General features: G+C 35.6%; 1 protein-coding gene across 1 annotated transcript; it reads left to right on the top strand.

Moving 5' to 3' along the window:
* The first annotated feature begins 1,000 nt into the window (after positions 1-1,000).
* On the top strand, positions 1,001-21,140 carry LOC121369477 (sodium/potassium-transporting ATPase subunit beta-like). The gene is made up of 6 exons (XM_041494586.1): positions 1,001-1,182; positions 8,593-8,733; positions 11,930-12,040; positions 13,056-13,225; positions 16,150-16,263; positions 16,684-21,140. Exons 1-6 carry the CDS (start codon positions 1,080-1,082, stop codon positions 16,921-16,923), a joined length of 879 nt encoding a protein of 292 aa, XP_041350520.1. The 5' UTR covers positions 1,001-1,079; the 3' UTR covers positions 16,924-21,140.
* Positions 21,141-21,982: the final 842 nt, after the last annotated feature.

Here is a 21,982-nt window from a genome sequence, read left to right as displayed (position 1 = left end):
TACTACAGAAAGAAACCCGACAGCACCCACATTCAGCTACGCTTCGTGACACTCCGTCGCAACAATTACAAAGCTCGGCGATCTATTTCGAGACTGGGCGATTCCGCCTTGTGCAGCAGTTACAGGGGTCGTTCATAAGAGGAGGCAGTACGTAGCACATACTTTTGCCATAACGATAACACCCCAAATGTATCCTTCAAATTCAAAATGGAATCAATAATGTGTAATTGTTTTTTAGATGACGTAATGAAATCCAAATTCATCCAAAACGGCATTAGCCAACTCTTCCATGTTGTAACTTCGCTTTTGAGAGGCCCCTGTAAACTGCACAAGGCGGAATCGCCCAGTAGATCACGTGGTCTACGTCTCGAAATAGATCGCCGAGCTTTGCAATTGTTGCGACGGAGTGTCACGAAGCGTAGCTAAATGTGGGTGCTGTCGGGTTTCTTTCTGTAGTAAGTGTATTAGTGATTAATATGTGGATTTTTTGTATCACTTAACTCGAAAATGATTGATGTAAAGGTATTTGACGTCAAACATAGGATTGTTGTGGTATTAGAGCGGGACTCGTTGCCTACCGTTTGGTAGTCAGGAATTGCCAAAAAAAGACATAGGCTGGTCTCTGACTGTAATGAGAGCGTGTTTATGTCCAAATGTCCGTCTAGCTCTCTTACAGTCAGAGTACTCGGGCTAGGGTGTTCATTCATTCATTCATTTTAGAGGAAACTCCGGTAGATTTTTTTTTTATAAGCAGCACTTCCCACAGGACAGCATTTCTTGCCCTCCCCCTCCCCCTTCCCATTTTTTGCAGGTAGATTAAATGTGAGGTGCAGCAAATTTTATTGGTGTACTGCGTGTGTGTTTTGATACCTTTCTATCAGTTTTATTAGAAAATGTTAACATTGGCGGCAATGGGAATTGATTTGGTTCAACAGAAGATTTCGCAATTTCACCGGCAGAGTAAATCCGGTTGATCACGTGACTATTAATAAAACGTCAATCGACTGGCCGAAGCTCGCTCACAGCGCATCTGCGAAACCTTGAAGGTTAGATTCTACCATTATCGTCTTCTCGTCAAAATGGACCAAAAAGTAACTGTAAAGCAAAGAGTCTCTGGTTTTTTAAACTTTGTTTGGAATTCAGATAACAAGACTCTTCTCGGAAGAGGTGGACGAAGCTGGGGTAAGTGAAAAAAACAACAAAAACAATGAAGGTTTGTGCCCGACACGGTGCCCTTGAAGTTGAGTTGAGCACGGCTTCACTTGCGAGTTGGTCGGCGTCCCTAAAAGAATGCACGCTTGTTTGCTAAAAACTCTGTTTGAAACAACTTTTAATAAGCAAATATATTGTTTTGGTTACAGTTGTTAAAACACAAATTATAAATTCACCCCAAATTAATTAACAGAATATCGGGAGATCACTGAATCGAATGTCGATTTTTTTTTTCAAGATGAAAATGTTACTTTCCTAACCAACAGTCTGAATTGTTAATCATATTTTATGACTTCTTTTTCATTTTTTTTTTTTGGGGGGGAGGGTGGTGTTTTGTTTTTAATATGTATATATTATAAGCTTTACTAGTCAGAGTATTGATTGTGTTAGTTAACTATTAGTCAGTGATAGATCTATGGGACAATGATTGTGGTCCCCCCTCCCCCCAAAATCTGAGTGAATAACTGCCACCGTTTTTCTCCATTTTTGTTTTGTTGTTAAACAAGAAATAATTATTTGAATTAGTGCATCATATTTATCATTAGATCTATTTGTATTAAAATGTCATTGGATGTTCTATAACTTTCAAATAGCCTATTCGAGATCAATTTAGATCTGCAGAACTTTGTCATCGTGATACCGGCCTCGGTGGCGTCGTGGTAGGCCATCGGTCTACAGGCTGGTAGGTACTGGGTTCGGATCCCAGTCGAGGCATGGGATTTTTAATCCAGATACCGACTCCAAACCCTGAGTGAGTGTTCCGCAAGGCTCAATGGGTAGGTGTAAACCACTTGCACCGACCAGTGATCCATAACTGGTTCAACAAAGGCCATGGTTTGTGCTATCCTGCCTGTGGGAAGTGCAAATAAAAGATCCTTTGCTGTTACTCGGAAAGAGTAGCCCATGTAGTGGCGACAGCGGGTTTCCTCTCCAAAATCTGTGTGGTCCGTAACCATATGTCTGATGCCATATAACCGTAAATAAAATGTGTTGAGTGCGTCGTTAAATAAAACATTTCTTTCTTTCTTTCTTTTGTCATTGTGACCTACATGTGTGTGTGTCTGTGTATGTATGTATGGTGGTTCATTCCCTTTACAAGTTTGTTAGAACTTTGGATCAAAGTGTTTGAAAATACCAGAACAATCAAGATTAAAAAGTTTTAATTATTAGTTTGAGCAATGTGTCACATTCTTCTATTTTGTTTTTTTATATATATAAAAATAGGATATATATGCAAATTAAAAGTTAAAAAAATAGGTTATGCAAACAAAAAATAGGTTATGCAGATTTTTTAAGTCCATTTTGGGGTCGTACAAATTTTGAAATTGTTAATGTTTGATATATTTCATTGGTATACCTATATGTACAAATATACAGATCTATTCATTAATTCTGTGTTGGAAAACAGCAAAATTCAGGAGGAAATGTATATGCATGTATCTGGAACATATCTAGACATCTTTCTGAATCAGCAAATCCATTGCTGTAGAATCATGTTTTAAATTATTCTGTGAATATAGCCCCTTGTGTAGAATGCTTGCTTCACCTGATATTTAATGTCAGTGACGGGTTTAGCGGTGTCCTACACCGAAAGGAGATAATGCCACAGGCTACTTCTTGTGCGTTCTGTGAGATTTATGACTCCCAGTGAAACCCTGCTGTCATTCAGAGGTCACCTTCCACTGAATTATTTTTAAACTTACCTGTACAAATACAGGTATGGCTATTTTAAAAAAATCATCATAAATTAGGTGTCGCATAAAAAAGTTAGTTTCCAGTTAACCAAACAACCCTCATTTTAACTTGCCAACCATAATTTTTATTTAAAAAAAAAAAAATCTTAATGTTGCTGTGATCAATTTATATAAAATATTTTTTTTAAATAAAATGTTTTTCCAGTCTGCATACCCTATTTTTTTTCCAGCATGAAAGCAACTTTTTTGTTGAGCACATTCGGCCTTAAGTTGAGAGCCTTTCCCTGTTGTAATTGAAAAGAAAAAAAGTAATTCTGTAATTCACCTACCCTCTCCACCCCCACCCCCAAAAAAGAGTAAAAATTATCAACTAGACCTAAATAAAATAACTCACTTTGAACAATACAAGTCCTTTACTTTAGTGAAATGATAGTGTTATTCCAAACAGATATATTTTTCATCAGTAGCCGAACATGTAGAAATTTATCTTATCATATGTTGCCAACTGGTGTATATGATTGCAGTATAAATCAAACTACTGACTTGTAAATGGATTTTTCAGAATTCAAATACATGTAGAACCAGTGACAGGTGGCCACAATCTGATTATACTGTAGGTTGGATATTGTTTAGTGTTTTATGCAACAATGACTAGTGTTTGATCTGTGGAGCTAAATGAGGCCTGGCCTATACCAGTAATTGGAAACCTGTTTGCAGCCTGGGTGCCCTAGTTTGTTGGCTTTATTACTCCATTCCTGCCCTAGAGCTCCTCTTAACCTACCTGTATAAATTGTCATCAGCTTATATTATTGACCTGTCCTGGACGGAGCTGGCCGAGGCCGGCACCTGTGCCCAGGACAGGCATGCGCTACAACAGTTTGCTCTGAATGTGCATGTTAAACAATTCCATCCATCCATCTATTATTGAACAGATTTTGTGGTACCTGTACAGGCCTACAGACCTGTGTAAAGTTTATCATTTGGCAGGCAGGCTAATATTGATTGTGTTATACATGCATCTAAGTTGTTTTTAATTGTGCAGTGTGTTACTGTACACAAATAATACTAATAATATATGTATACATGTGTAGAGTGATTGAAAGGCAAAACAAATCTGTATGCTGCTTGTTACTACATGTAGATTCACTCGAGAAAATAAACCAGACTAAAAGAACTTTTTATCTTTCTTTTTGTAATGTATCTTGTATAAAATATTTAGGAACATGCCTGAACCTCTTTTGGATACAGGCATGTTAATAAAGTTAAAAGAAAGAAAGAAATACAATTTAAAAAAAATGATGATCATGATACATATGTGTTTGTGACAGATGAATTTGTTGGAGGACGGCTTTAAGTATGTGAGGAATAAGCCTTATTTATATAACAATATGCAGGGCCCATAGTGTGTATTTAAAAGGTGGGTGGGGGACACTATCAGTTTAATAGTCTTATGGGATAGAAATACACGTATTTCAACATTGAGGGTCCAAACCTGTTAGGTTGGTGAAAGGGCATACCAGGAACATTTTGACTTTGAGGTGTTACGATTGATCGGCATTTCCGACCTTCCAAGCACAGCAGCATGGAAAGGGAGCATATGGATGATTCCATGTACACTGTAGGGTATAAAATTAACATTTTGTAGGTTTTCCCATTTTAATCAACTACAGTGATATGAACATGAACATAATATCTAGTTGGTGCATGTTAAACTGATAAACATTTACTGCAGGTACATACATGTATCAGAATAAGTCAGATGGTGTTCAGGTTACCAGGAGAATGGTGCCTCACGCACCTGATTTAAAAACAAAAACACTACCACATACTGTAAACCACATAAATTTTGCATTACTCGTGGCCTAGTCGAGAAATTTATACACCTGCATGTTGGTTGCATATTTGAAGGTAGCAAACTTTGTTTAAAATCAAAATAAATAATTCAACAAGTTGACATATCATAGAATTTTCCAACATGTTGGAATTTCATTTGAATTCCAATCTCGTTCATAAGTCATCTAACTTTATAAGAACAAAGTTTCTAATAAACATTGAATATTGTGCTTTACAATGTCAAATTTATTTTCTTTACTGATGGAACAATGTGCTCTAGTGGTGTGATTAAACAAAACAAACTCTTTTTCTTATTTTTTAAAATATTACTTTTTAGTTATTTGCACACTTTGATTGACAGCCTATATTCTCGAGTGCACTAGCACTGAGGATTTATCTGCTGTCGGTCAAAACATTGAAAGTGTGTGAATAACCATGCACGTCATGAGTACGTTTATGCATTTAACTGACTTGTACCGCAGACTTAAGTGACGTTTCATAAGGAAGTTTGGCTCAGACAGGTGAGGTTTAAAAGGGGTGCAGTTACATAGATTTATTATTGCACACTTTTGTCAATCTACCGTAAGCATGGTATAAAGACAAACTATTAATTGTACTTGTAATGCATTTTATCCTGCATCCAGTGTTTCTATTGACAGATTATAATGGTGGATGAAGCAAAGTCATATATATATATAGTAGCTAGCAGGATATCACTTTTGACGTCACACACACAGCTACATTACAAAATCTCTCATATGACCTCTAGGTCATCATACAATGTAGTTGAACTAATAACGTTTCCCTTGGAATTTTTATGGTCTGCAGGATAAAGATAATAACTAGTTAATTTCCCATTCTTACCTTCACAGGATAAAGCCAATATCCTATGTAATTAACAAGTTAGTCTCTGTGTACATGTATATGCAGTAAGTGAACAGTATTTCAAAATCTTTAATACAACAAGTCGGTTACCTAGGTCCTTCCCACAGGGAACACCATTTTTCATACTATGGAATTTACTACAAGTTATTTATTTCAGAGCCGATTGTTTTCTAAATTGCACACAAAAATAGTATTGTTTTCGTTATTTCCAAAACACTTTTTTTCTTAAGTCAAACCAAACTGAAATGATTTACAAACAACATTTTTGTTGGAGGATGGAAGGACCTATGGAACCTTGTTTTCTTACTATATAGTATGTACTACAAGTTATTTATTTATTAATTGCTCACAAAAAATAGGTTTTTTTTGTTTCCAAAATATTTTTTCTTTTCTTTTTTTTCCACTTCATATCATACTGAAATTATTTACAAAAACCAGTATTCATGGGCACTGGGAAGGACTATAGGTACAGATTGTTCAGTTGTGTTAATTACATTTGCATACAAGATGAATTAATGTGTCTAATGTTGTACTGTGATAAGCTATTAAGTATCCAAAAGAGTCTAGAGTAGAACAGTACAGAATACATGTATTTTTGGAATACATGAATAAAGTTAACAGCTTTTATAAGTTTTAATTTTAGTACATGACATTTCAACAAGTGCTTAATTGGCCATTCACATAAATGTAAACTTGTGTAACCAACTCCCGTGGTGACTGGTCTTCATGAAATATTGTTCACTGTAGTACCTGTGTTGGGTAATGTTAACAACCTTTACATGCCTTTGTATTGTCATTGGGTAGTATTTACAATGTGCACTTGCTTTTAAGGAAACGTTACTGGGCACTTGACCCGACCTTCATGCTTGAGTGAGTGTCAGGCTGTTCACACGTGTGTGAAAATAAACCATGTCAGTTCGTTATGGAATGTGTGGCCCAGCCGTTAGTACAACAGAACAAGCCTTTCTTTCTGACCTCTCTGTCATTGTTAAATTTCATTCAACTTTCGGTTGTCTTAATATAGGAAAACTGCTATTTAGTGATAGCTCATTATCACATTGTTTCATTAATAAAGTCTGTTAATACCATGTTTAAGACTGTACATAAATATTGTATATCATACAATATGCAAACAAAACAAACTTTAAGAAGTAACATGGCATCGTTGAAGACTTTTTGTGCAATATACCAAGTGTCAGATTGTACAGACAATTACCTCATACGCATAACATACATTAGAATTAGGGTTCATACTAGAATTTGCCATTTTTCTAAGAAATATAGAATATTTCTTAGAAAATTTATTAAAATGTGGCCAATTTAAAGTTAAACAAAATTCTGTTAGCCACATACTAAATATTATAGCCACTTAGTATAAAAATCAGCAATTTGTTAATGAGCTCTGATATATAGTATTTATTTTGAATCTTATTAAATGGCCGTTTCAGTAGTGAAAAAAGTTTATGCCTTCCAGCATACATGTAGTTTTTGCAGATTTTGATGATAGACCAGGCTCAAAATTGATAAGCAGCAGGCAGCAAATTTTATACCACTCAAAGTGCACAATACACCATTTTACAAGCAGTTTTTGCTTTTCATCTGAAGACTGGATGTAGCCAAATGGTAAAGTGCTCACATGATGTGCGGTCGGTCTTGGGTCGATCCCCGTCTGTGGGCCCATTGGGCTATTTCTCGTTCCAGCCAGTGCACCATGACTGGAATATCAAAGGCTGTGGTATGTGCTATCCTGTCTGTTGCTGCATTAGGGAAAATGTAGCAGGTTTCCTCTGATGACATCCAGTAGTTGATTAATAAATCAATATGTTCCAGTGGACAAAACAAACTTTATCTCAAGCTAGCCTTTCACAGTGTGGTTTTTAACTTTAAATTTTTTATATTGGTATTAGTTATACATTCATTTACGGTACATATTTACCTCAACTGGACACCCAATAGCCAATGTATTTTTCATTAAACATTCATTTATTGATTACACAGTCTGTGTCACAGTGTTGTTAAAAACGTACATTACGAATCTCAAGGAGATTACATATCATTTCTCAAACTGCTGATTTTGAGAAGCAAAAATTGTTTCTCAAAACACAAAATGAAGTGGCGGTGGGTTTTAGCTTAGTCGGTTGAGTGCTCGATTGAGGTGCTTGCATCACAGGATTGAACCACCTCGATGGATCCATTCAACTGATTGGTGTTTTCCTCATTCCATCCAGTTGTAGTAACTGGTTAAAGGCTGTGGTATGTGCTTTCCTGTCTGTGGGAAAGTGCATATAAAAGATCCCTTGCTGCATTAGGAAAAATGTAGCAGGTTTCCTCTGACTGTGTCAGAATTACCCAATGTTTGACATCCACTAGCCGATGATTAATTAGTTTTAGAGAGAGAGAGAGAGTGAGTGAGTTTAGGCATTTGTACGATATATCAATTTTTTCATGTTCAGTATATTGCGTTTTGATAAAAATAATGGGATTTACCCAGTACAATTTGATCTGGATCAATCACGTTTTGCGGCAAATCAGCGACAAATTACTGACGTACAAAATGGCTTTAACCAAAAAAAGAAAGAAAATGGTTTATATGGTGTTTTGTGCCTGAACTCTTCATATATATATATATATATATATATATATATATATATATATATATATATATTATATATATATATATATATATATATATATATATATATATATATATATATATATATATATATATATATATATATATATATATATATATATATATATATATATATATATATATATATATATATATATATATATATATATATATATATATATATATATATATATATATATATATATATATATAGCCAGCCAGTTTTCTCTACAACTGTAGGTCAGATTAATCAAATGTTTGACATTCTATATCAGATGGTTAATAAATCCATATTGCACTTTTAACATTAAAAGTGTTTTTCTTCTTTTTTTTCAGCTGAGATTTGTTTTTTCTATTTGATCTACTATATATGTCTGGCCAGTTTCTTCGCCGGTCTCTTGGCCGTCTTCTATCAGACCATGGACGGCCAGTATCCGAAACTGATGGGCACAGACAGTTTGCTGAAAGGAAATCCAGGTAAGTACATGGCATCTGCTTTTTAAGGGTGCGGGATGTAGCCTGATGTGAGGTCAGTCTAGGATCGATCCCCATGGGTGTCTTTAAACAACACTTTTTTTTTTTTTTTTTTTTTTTTTTTTTTTTTTTTAATTCATATATTAGTGTCTTCTTAACGACGCTGGATCTAGCTCAGTCAGTAGAACGCTCATCAGATGTGCAGGCCATCGAATCATTAAGGATCATTACCGGTAGCGTGTCGGCAAAACCACAAACCAAAATTTCGTTTCCCATGATTATTATGTTGATAAAAAAAAATATATATATATATATATATATTTATCTATATGTAATATATACATACATGTATATATATATATTATACAAATAATAAGGTTTCTCATATAAAACTATTGGAAATAGTTTTCAGCACAATCACGACATGATTTTAGTGTTCGCCATACTTCTCAGTGTTAGAGTAAAGCCGAATCAGAGTTCAACACTGCGCTCAAATTAAACCTGACCAAAAATTGTAATATTGACATCATGGCATCTGCTCCAAAGAAGAAAAAGTCTGAATCTGTTTCTTAAAAAATATATATATTAAAGTGGCGATTTTGAAGTCGAAGTCGATGCAGTCGATAACGATCTGATATCTGTTAGATGTAGAGTTTGCAGTGACCATTACAAGTGAGATGCTTATGAAATTGCTGAAATAAATTTTTTTAAGGGGCCATTCATTTAGTACGATACAAAAAAAGTTGTGATTTTCGACATCCTTGTTCCTATTGTACACATGCAAACGCATCCACTCCCACACACAAGTCCATTCCCGTTTCGATGACGTAGGTAATAATAGGTATGAGCCTACATTGTACCCGCGTACACACATATATATATATAAATAATTGATCCATATGTAAATTGCACATTTACATCACTGGCACTAATTATTTGTAGTGCCCCTGTTAAATTTAGGGACCTAAATTAGGATTTTAATTCAAATATTATTTGATAAAAATAATTAACCTTTTATTACTGTCACTGAAGTCGACAAATTTATTGCCGATGTCACGCACGCACTTGAGTACTGAAGGTGACAATCGAATAAGCTCCACTATTTCCTGTCTTTTCAGTAAGGGCGGAAATGACGTAAACTGTTATATTTATGTAGCTGTCAGTCAGAACAGCATGCATATGTAATGTGGAGGGAAGGGGAAGGGGCGCAACTGTATCAAAAAATATTGAGTTTAAAAACATGTCTCTTTCCACGGGTTTGTGTGTTGGATAATCAGTAGCTTGGGAGGACTAAGCTTTTTATTTGTTGTAAAAAAAACCCAGTCAGTTGGCTGAATTGGAACCTCTATTTGATGTAAAAAAAAACCCAGTCAGTTGGCTGGATTGGAACCTTTATTTGTTGTCATTTAAAATAATAAGTCAATTGGCAAGATTCGAACATATTACCCAACGTGCATAGCATTTTGACAATCCATTGCATTATGGTATAAGAAATGGGTTCTCATAACTTGTTTTCATGGAACCTAAAAACAGCTTCCGATGGGTTCCCATAACTTGTTTTCATGGAACCTAAAAACAGCTTCCGATGGGTTCCCATAACTTGTTTTCATGGAACCTAAAAACAGCTTCCGATGGGTTCCCATAACTTGTTTTCATGGAACCTAAAAACAGCTTCCGATGGGTTCCCATGATCTCAGGGCACGGAACCCACAAAGTGTTTCCCATAAAATCCTATGGCTTGGAAGTGCTTACATCACAGTGTTCTCAGGGCTAGCTCTGCCACTCGCTGTATACACTTTGAGAGGAAAACTACATTTGTATTTTATTACTTGTGTATAGTAATGAATTAGTGCAGGGTGGAACAAAACGGGGGCAGGGTGGAACAAAACGGGGGCAGGGGGCAGCGCCCTTCTATTTATTGCTAGCTAGAACACTGCATCATAGGATCGAATCATCATGAAAGCTGAAGATCATTATCCTGAAATAGTGCTGGGTTTTTAATCAAATTTATTTTTTAAATTTATTACAAGGAGATCAGTTTTCCAATCTCCTAATATAAATTTCCAGTCAGAGTGTGAGTGATTTTCCTGGAAGATACTGTGGACCCATTCTCGGATTGGGTTTCTTCCCATCCCAACCAGTGCACTGTAACTGGTATAATCAAAGCCTATGGTATGTGTACCAGTAAAAACAGTCTGTGCAGAACTTTTGAACATACCACTGGTGATCACTCGCTAACACCCATTAAAGACTGGTTTTTCACTCGAACACTATAAAAATGTGATATGATAGAAGATGGTTGGTACCAGTCAAATTGTTTGTGATCCCTCGCTATCACTTGTTGAACTGGTTTTTCATTCTAATGTTATACAAATTTGATATGATAGAAGATGGTGGTACCAGTCAAACTGACTGATCACTTGGACTCTTGAACATACCACTGGTGTTCAGAGTCCAAGTGATCAGTCAGTTTGACTGGTACCACCATCTTCTATCATATCAAATTTTTATAACATTAGAATGAAAAACCAGTTCAACAAGTGATAGCGAGGGATCACAAACAATTTGACTGGTACCAACCATCTTCTATCATATCACATTTTTATAGTGTTCGAGTGAAAAACCAGTCTTTAATGGGTGTTAGCGAGTGATCACACTCTTGAACATGACACTACTTATGTTATGTCCTGTCTAGGACATTGTTTATCATGAGTTTGAGGTGCTTGCGTCACAGGATCAAACCTCCTCGGTGGATCTATTCAACTGATTGTTTTTTCTCGTTCCAACCAGTGCACCACAGCTGGTCATGATATGTGCTCTCCTGTCTAGGGGAAAATGCATTATCTTTATTAAAAATAATATTAAAACTTTGATCGGTTCAGCAAAACCGGAACTGCCCGTGAATGTCAGACCGATAACATCTTCGGTTCAATTAAAAGTCTGCTTGTATTTCGTATAAACTTTTTTGTAGGCAAAATAAGAAGTATGTTTTCCTACAAAGTCAACCAACATACAACAATATGGTAACCAAGCTCCCCCGACCCATTCAGTAGCCGACGATTAATATATCAATTAATTAAAATGTGCTTCAGTGATGTCGTTAAAAAGTACAAACTTTAGCCCCGAAAATTAGGTTGTCACGAACAGTTATTTTGTTCATTTTCTTTGTGTCCATCACAGATATATATTTGTTTTTCAGGTGTTGGATTTAAACCTATGCCAGATGTCGATACTACTCTTATTAGATACGAACGATCTGATGCAAAACAGGTGAAGCCATATGTCGACCACATCAACAAGTTCATCAAAAGTAAGTCTTTATGTAATATTTGAACATAGCCCAGAGGTAAAGTGCCTCGTCTGATGCACGGTCGGTCTGGCATCATTTCCCATCGGTGGGACCATTGGACTATTTATAGTTCCAGCCAGTGCACCATGGCTGGTATATCAAAGACCATGTAATGTACTGTCCTGTCTGTGGGATGCTGCATATAAAACATCCCTTAGTACTAATGGAAAAATGTAGCAGGTTTCCTTTCTAAGACTATATGCCACGTGATCTTTTGCACACGCCACGCCGTACGGGAAAGCAACATTGTTTGTGTTGTGTGTAAGCCATGTTGGCGATCCAATAAAATTGTACTTGCTAATAGTCTCGATTTTCATGTTGCCTTGGGATTTAAAATCATCAATTCCTCGGCCTTTTGCAGCTTTCTTATGGATTTTTGTCCACAGTCTTACAGGTGTTGATCAGTAAAGGTTGGCATCTATGGGCAGCATACCACAGAGCATACCACATTGTTATCATTTAGTACCAAAAATAACAAGGAACTTGAAGCCAATGCCTAGCCCAGTGTTAAAACACATGCCTGATGCACGGTCGGTCTGGGCTCGATTCCCATCGGTGGGCCGATTGGGCTATTTCTTGTTCTAGCCAGTGCACCATGACTGGCATATCAACGGTCGTGGTATGTGTTATCCTGTGTGGGATGGTGGATATAAATGATCCCTTGCTACAAATGGAAAAATGTAGTGTTTCCTCTCTAAGACTGTCGAAATTACATATTGGTTGATAATCAGTGTGCTCTAGTGGTGTTATTAAACATTACAAACTTTAATTTGAACTGCCTTGAAGTCAGTGGGTTATCTAAATTCTACAGAGGTCGTCCTATTTGTAATCATCCCAAGAGAAGGCATTTCAGTATTTTATATTATTTTTAAGAATTATTTATTAAACCAGACTATTAACCCACTACACAAAGCAATGACATGACACATTGTGGTCTAGGGACAGAGTATTTAAAGATGGCTTCTTCTTTTTTTAGAATACGAGGAGCCAAAAGATAGCGATAACATCGTGAACTGCAGCGGAAATGCTATGAGGATGACGGAAACAACAGCGTGTAAAGTTGACCTTGCGGAGGTCATCGAGAAATGTGGGGAGGACTACGGCTATGCCAAAGGCAAACCGTGCATTCTTCTCAAACTGAATAAGGTAAATCTGTCATTCATATCGGTTCAATGGAACCTTGCAGATAGCCACATTTATCTTCCATTTAGTTAATTAACATACACTGTATTCTGGTCAGTACTAAATACTGTAATCAATAATTAATACCAGTTTGGTTCAGTGGAACCTTGCAGATAGCCACATTCATGTTCCATTTAGGTAATTAACCTACACTGTATTCTGGTCCGTACTAAATAATTAATACCAGTTTGGGGCGGGAATTAGCTCAGTCGGTTGAGTGCTCGCCTGAGGTGTTTACATCGCAGGATCAAACCACCTCAGTGAATCAATTGATTGGGTTTTTCTCATTCCAACCAGTGCGCCACAGCTGGTCAAAGGCTGTGGTATGTGGTTTCCTGTCTGTGGGAAAGTGCGTATAAAAGATTCCTTGCTGCATTAGGAAAAAAGTAGCGGGTTTCTTTTGACGACATTACTAAGTGTTTGACATCCAATAGCCAATGATTAATGAATCTAGTGGTGTCATTAACTAAAAGAAACTTTAACAAAGTTTCATTAATTTTGATTTATTTGTATTCTTACATCATCTTGTACCCATGAGATTGATGTTCGTGATGGGAATATTCTCGGGAAGCTTTTTAACCATTGCATTGAGGGTAAAGTGGTCGATCTAGGATCGATCCCCGTCAGTGGGCCCATCTGACTATTTCTCATTGCAGCTAGTGCACTACAACTGGCATATCAAATGCTGTGGTATGTGCTATCCTGTCTGTGGAATGGTGCATATAAAAGACTGTCAAAATTACCTAATGTTTGACATCCAATAGCCGATGATTAATAAATCAATGTACTCTAGTGGTGTTGTTAAACAAAACAAAACTTGCTACTAACAGAAAGAGTAGTCTATTGAGTGGTGGCATAACCACATAATAAATTAATGTGCTCTGGTGGTGTCGTTAAACAAAACAAACTTTAACAGCTACACAGCCACGGCCATTTAAACATTTTGTCATAACAGCTGGAACGCTGGTGTTGCCTGTAACAAAATGAAAGTATCAAAGACTAATAATAGGATATTCCCATGTATTGGTCGATATAAACGCCTCCTGTACATGTTAAAGAGTTTTAACCTTGATCAAATAAGCACCATCCAGTTGGGGAATGGTTTTAATACTACTCAAAATTTGCACAGAATCAGGAATGAAGTCCAGATCCTCTTGCATTAATGTGTTTGACCTTAATTACCAAATAATACTAAAGTCTTAACAGTTAAATAGTTAAATAAGCACCGTCCAGTTAGGGAATGGTATTTGTAACCCCGTCTTTGATTCTTGTATGTCCATCTGTAAACTGTTTGTGTCAGAGGCATATCTTCCTTATCAATTCATAAAGGATAATCAAACCCTGCATGCAAGTACATCTTGGAATGATGGTGTCTTCATACCATAACTAGGTTATTGCGACCTACTTTTCATGCCTTGCTGTATACATGTATATTAAAGGAAAATCTTGTCTGGGCCATATCTTCCTTATCAATTCATATAGGATCATCAAAGCTTGCATGCAAGTACAGCTTGAGATGGCTGTGTGTCGTGTACCGTAACTAGGTCACTGCGACCTACTTTTCACACATTATTGTATATTAAAGGAAAATCTTGTCCAGGTCATATCTTCCATATCAGTTCCTAGACGATCATCAAACCTTGTATTTAATATAATTAAACCTCTTTAAATAAACATATTTGACATACCAGGTCTATCGATTAATGTGAAAAAGGTTGTGGTATTCTAATTACTTCTCTGAAACATACATTTAGTTATGTTTAGGGGCGTTTTCATTATGCAGTTACTTGCACCGACTTGTCACCTGCGATTGAATCGTGCTGTGAGAACACCTAAATCAGAACAACTTTAGTCTTATCTATTCCAATTTTTATAGGGCCGACAAATTGTACGCGATACGTTGGTGCGACGAATCGCATGATGAGAACGCAGCTTAACCAATGGACTTCAACTGAGTGACACATGTATTCTGAGACAGGGTTCCAATGCGTTTTTAAAAAACCTGGAAAGTTATGGAATTTAAAAATACTTTTTCCAGGCCCTTAAAAGTACTGGAAAAATGAAATTAAAAAAAAGAGGTTTTTTTGTAAATTTCTGTCTATAGTGTGCAATACTTCGTATTTTACACCGATTACACAAATCGGCAAATCAGTGACAACGTCTTAAGCGAGCTCGGCTAATCAATGCCCAGCTTTTAAAAAAGCCAGTCAGCCATTGTTCTTTTCCTAGCTGGAGGGAGAAATTGAAATCTGATTCAAAGTGAATTGAATGGAATAAATTAGGGTTATTGAATTGAATGGAATAAATTAGGGTTATTGAATTGGTGACAAAATGCCTGGAAAATGTAAATTCTGTGACACCTGGCTGGTGAACGATAAATACAGTCTGTGGTTAAAACAGGTTGTGGGAAATTCACGTGAAGCACGATGTGTGGAAAAGGACAGGAAAATTATGGATGAAGGTCGTGGAAAGTTATGGAAATTTGTTCAGTTAAAAGTCTAGAAACCCTGTGAGTGGTATCACAGTAGAGCAAGTTAGCAATAATAATTGTCCATCTACACACACCATTTGATATCCGGGCCTCTGATAATTGAACATTTGCATAAAACATTTATGGGTTACGCAAAAAATATTTTAGGTAACCTATTTTGTTTTTAACTTAACCCATCAGGTTGATGTAAATGATGTCATAAATTCAGTGTGCAAACGAAAAACTGGTTACACAAAACTATACTTACACGAGCAACGCACGAACGAAACTATCGCTCTCGAAATTTCCAGAGGCCTTGTTTCCTAACAAATAACATTTTGGTGAATTAATAAGTAAATACATTTGCCAAATTCAGCTTTGATCAGACAGCTTATTTTCTGACCATGTTTTCCCTCAGATCTTTGACTGGATACCACTCCCCTACGAAGGGGACGACCTTCCCGGAAATATGCCGGAAGATCTGAAGCAGATCTATGACAATTCGTCAGTCTGGATAGCATGTGAAGGCGAGGTAGGCCAAATGTTTATTCTCACTAGTTTTTCATTGTCACTTTAATCTTCTGACTACTGGATTAATGTTTGACAAAAACCACTGGGAATGGCAATGATTGTACTTAATTTGGGCTTGGTTATTTTGCACATATGTATTTTGAGCACAACGTTTAACACCTCGAATTTGATGCGGTTTAAAACCCTGATAGCATTATCATGTTTTGTTACAGATCAAGTTTAACTTTCATAGCGATTTACCAATTTATTTTATAAAAAATTAAAAGACAATAAAAATGGGTTGGGTTGGGTAGTGGACATGTATTGCTGTAGCAGTACCAACAGAATACTTGTTTCCCTTGTTGCAGAACCCAGGCAAGACTGATATCTAACCAGTAGACTCGGTGTCTTTAACACACATTTCTTTTTTCCCTTGTTGCAGAACCCAGGCGACCAAGATAACCTGGGCAAGATTGAGTACTACCCATCGCAAGGTTTCTCGATGCGCTACTATCCATACCGCAACCAGAAGGGTTACCTGCAGCCCCTGATCATGGCCCACCTGAAGAACATGGTGCATCACGTGGGAATCATGATTGAGTGCAAGGCCTGGGCCCGCAACATCGAGCACAGTCGCATGCATGTACAGGGCAGCATCCACTTCGAAATACTCGTCGATTAATACCCATGTGGTCTTAGCCACAATATTTAAATTCTTTGTCTGTCTCTCTCTCTCTCTCTCTCTCCATTTTTCTTCCTGTTTTTTTTTAAAACAAAGAGAAAAAAAAGTGTTGAAAGTGAAAATATTTTTTCGATTATCTCTTGTGAATGAAGAAAAAAGTAAATCTTTAAAACTATATTGATTCCTGAAAACTGATGTATTCATACTTTGGGTTTTTTCCTTCTTTTTTTCATAAATGTCATTAAAAAGAAAAATGGTCAAAAAAAGACGATTGTTTTGATTATTTCTGGTGAATGAAGAAGAAAGTAATTGCTGTTAATTATCAAAAATATATAACCTGATGGATTCTTACTCCTTTTTTTCCTCTCTTTTTTTTTCTTTTTTTAAATCGTGAACCAACCCACTTGCAAAATGTTAAGTCGGTTTCGAGGCAAAAAGGCATTTTTAAGGCAGATACAGGAGATGTTTTAATTAAAGTAGGGAAATTTAAATTAAATTTGAAACTTTTAAACAGAGTTGTTTGGACTTTAAGATTTAGAATTGGAGGATGTATATCTTTGTGAAATAGAGCCAATTTTATAACCTCAACATTACATAATTATGCATTGTTAGACTTTTGTGGCATACCTGTTTGAAAACACTAGTTAAATAGGCCAGGAGTCGAGAGAAGCTGTAGTAATAAGAATACCATATAGATATAGAATCGGGCATTCAGTGTCAATTTATAGTTATGTAGAGATGAATATATGTTTTCTTGACACTCCTAAATGATTTTATTCTATGTCTCTCTTTTTAAAAATTATTTAGACATAGAACAAAAATAACTCTTAGGTTGCAAATGATCTATGTGTGTATATACAGAAATGCACAAAACAATTGAGGTTTGTGTCTGTGGTTTTCGCTTACGTTACATCTTCATTTGTATTTTTACATATTATTAATGTATATGTACGTTTTATTTCATTAAGCAGATTTTTAAAGTATTTGGATTAAAATATATTGTGATGAAATTATTGAGACTGTGTATAGCATGGAAGAAATGATTAATTGTATATTATGAGAACGGAAAGTATATAAGAAATTGGTGGAATTGTACAAGGTTTTGTTTTTGTGAAACAGATCACCAGAGTTGTGAAAATGTTTCTTTTAGTTGTACTTGTGTATAAATCTTTTAGACTAGAGTCATATTGTCAGTGTTACTATGTTGTAGATAACATTATTGCAATAAAACAAAACAAAAAAGAAAACAAATTATCATCTTTTAAAGAAAAACTGCACTTAAGAATCTCGAGACTTGCTTGGTTTCTTAAAAACGTTTCTGTCTTTGGTATATCGCAATATTAGCCATATGTAATATATATTGCCACAACTAAAATGATATAACCCATGTTTGATTGGTTTACATTATTAAGTCATAAAACCATAATGGATAGCCAGTTGGGTGACCATCTATATCAGTACATGTAATTTGGTAAGAAAGTATGTTGAGACATATATTTATAATATTGTGATATACCACTGTACTATTAACATCACAAACCATGGACAATTCTCATAGAAGAAAGACTATTCTTACAGACTAGCTGTGTTATGAAGTGATTTGTGTCATTTGTAAACTTACGATAACCTAAAAATATTTCTTGCTAAGGTCTGAAAAAATTTCTTACCAACGTCTGAAAAAAATTCTTACTAAGGTCTGAAATATTTTTTACTAATGTATGAAAAAATTTCTAGTAATGTCTGGAAATATTTCTTACTAATGTCTGTAATATTTTTACTGATGTCTGAAAAGATTTCTTACTACGGTCTGAAAATACATTTCTCACTGCCTGAGTATATATCTGTATATTCACAACTGCTATTGTAGATGGAAAATGTTTAAATATTTAAATGTTTGGTGTGCATGTTTTGAGTGAGAGGTAAGTATGGGATGATGGCAGTCATAAAAGCTTGGTGTGTGTGATATTTTGTGAACTTGAGCCACCAACCACAATGTAGTGTGTGTTTGTGGTTTTTCATCTCATTGTTGCATAGACGGTTTGTACAGGAGAACGTTTATTTACTACGGTATTCAGTGAGATCGACAAGTGTAGGGGTATTACTTGTTTTTTTCCTTTTTGGTGTGTGATATTTATCCCTTAAACTCCATAACCAAGATTTGTCCACATTCCTAAATATATTGGACGCAACGTTTATCATAAATGTGGTTTGGATAGTTGATCCTGGGATTCTAGATGAAGTGGAGATGATCACCTGAAATGGGCTAGAAAATTGTACTTAAGTTTTATTGAGTTAAATGTGTCATTCATCATCTTGCATAATAACCATCTCAGAAAGTATTTAGGCCATTTTAAAACTAAAGTAATGCTTAAGAAAATTTGGTTATCATTGTTCTTTGGTGTTTTTCTGATGCTTGATGGTTCCTGGGTGCAATTCTGAGAAAGGAATAATGGTATTGGAACCAAATTTATATGCATGTAAAGCTGTGTGTGCTAAAATAATCGCTCACTTGAACTTTGTCCGTTCAAAATTTACAGTTCAATGTCGTTCAAAATTTACAGTTCAATGTCGTATTACTATGGAAACACTATTGTTTTATTTTTAACATTATTGTATTTTGGTTTTGATATAAAACGTTTCATACCTTTTGTCTGCACATTGGTCTAGTTTCTAGGGGTTTTAATTGTTTTGTTTACTGGGATTTTATTTATTTATTCTTCTTTGGCTGGGTTGGGGGGGCGTGTAAATTGAACAGAATTAAATTTATGATTAATTCATGTATTAAACCCACCTAATTTCCATGGATGCATATAAATAGAATTTGTTTTTGTGTTGTCATTTTGTATGTATTGATGTGTATAAAGACATTGATCCCAGAATAGCATTTAAGCTGAAAGAAATAAATTTAAAAAAAAAATCATATTTCAGTTGAGGAAAAAAAAAGAAGCAAAGTATATGGATTGTTTGCAATACGAATACTCGACAGTATAACCGTTACAACTTTTTCACCTTTGTATTAATAACCCATGTTCATTCTTCATATGTACCTTTTGGTCCAGTACACCATATCGAACCATTACCATTTTTTCATTCATTAGTTACGGTAGGTTAGAGAGAAATCAGATTTTAAAATGATTAAAGATGGTGTCCCATACAGTCATTTGAAATATCTTTGGGTGAATGAAAATAAGTTCAGGCTAGTCCTGCTTGATTAAGTCATTTTTAGATCTGGCTGGGGTTTTTTTTTGGGGGGGGGGGGGGGGGGGGGGGGGGTTATCTTGCCCATGAAGTGAGCCTTTCTTTGACAGGTCAGGTCAGGGCAAGTGAAAGGGCTTAATGTGCACATTCAGAGCAAGCTGTTGTAGTGCACGCCTGTCATGGGCACAGGTTTCGCCGTACGCTGGCTCCGTACAGGACAGGAATTTAATTGGCAATTGGACAGATAGATTTATATACATTTATAATATTCAGTTAATACAAAGATAAGAATTGCCAAAAAAGATAACTATATGCAACGCAAAATTCCACAGAAGAATGTGCAATTTTAACTATTTAAGTTAATACATGTACCAAAATTGTTGGCTAAAAAGAAAAATTATGTAGGCAGGTAAATTTATGTGCGCGATTTGTGTCTTTAAAACCCCTTTGAGGTGTACTTTACATACCACAGCCACCCACATGTAGTGATACAGATGAGCGGTCATGGAGTAACAAGTTTATGTAGAAAGATCTTTTCCACTATTTTATTTTTGTCTAAATTCACAATTTTTAAACACTAATGTTTTGCTTAAAAACAAAAACAAATGTATGTTTGATATGTGGTATAATGAGAGTTTTTTGGGATGGTTTGAAGAGGTGGGCTTTTTTCCCCCCCTCCATTTATTGGTTACGTTTCAAACTGCAAATGAGGTGATTTTAAAAAAATAAAAACAAATTTTTAAAAATAGGTTATGCATTTGGAAGCATATAGTGTTGGTAATTCATGTATATTATGTCATTGTCGTAGGGCTAACATCCATAAAGGTGTCCTGTCGTTTTTCTTCTCCAGGTTGCACTGTTCATTCTCATTACATGTTCGTGGTTAGTGGTTTATTAAGTACATTCTCTTTTATGTCTCGCTTAGAAAAGTTTTCTTCACTCAACTGTAGTACATGTATTTGCACAAGTAGGTCTTTTAACCAGGTCTTTGTCGAAAAATAAAGTTTTTGTTTTAAAAATATTTTTGTTTGTAGTTCATTGTTGGGTTTTATTTGTCATTACCAATAAGGCAGACTTTTTTCCTTTGTTTTAAATGAATCCTATAGAGATTATTATACAAGCTTGTGTGTCGTATTGATTTTACGAAACCAATGTCAGGATTATTGTATTGCCCGAGCGAGATCTAGGGTCATACATGAATCCTGACACGAGTTTCATAAAATCAGTACAACTCGCACACGAGTGTAATAATTTCTATATTATCCATATTATTATTGTTTTCTTTATGAACAACAAGATCCAAATCAAAATGTTTCAGCCACAACTAGGAGACGACTAAATGACGTTATATTTTAAATGCACAGTCTGAGCTAGGATTGGAAACTCTTTTTGATGCACTGTCAGTCTGTGGGGCTATTGGCCCATTCATCATTTTACCCAGTGTACCACGACTGGTATATCAAAGGCTGTGGTACGTGCTATCCTATTTGTGGGATGGTGCATATAAAAGATCCCTTGCTACTAAAAAAAAAAAAATGTAGTGGGTTTTCTCTCTGAGACTGTCAAAATTACCAAATATTTGATATCCAATAGCCGATGATTAATAAATCATGTGCTCTAGTGGTGTCGTTAAATAAAAAGAAAATTATAAATTACTAATGACATAATCTTCAGAGGTTTTTTCATGTATTTCAACATGTAATTATGGATGTTCAATTGACACTGATTACGTATGAATGGATGGCTAGCTTTACAGTGCCTTTCCAAAAGGCCGCCGCGAAAGATTTGTCACACCTACTTTCCTAGAGACAGGACAGTACATTCCATAACCATTGATATACCAGTAATGGGACACTGGTTG

The sequence above is a fragment of the Gigantopelta aegis genome, chromosome 1, assembly GCF_016097555.1.
Source record: "Gigantopelta aegis isolate Gae_Host chromosome 1, Gae_host_genome, whole genome shotgun sequence".
Taxonomy (NCBI): Eukaryota; Metazoa; Mollusca; class Gastropoda; order Neomphalida; family Peltospiridae; genus Gigantopelta; species Gigantopelta aegis.
Note: the sequence above shows the minus strand (reverse complement) of the source record. Positions and strands in the feature narration are given on the sequence as shown.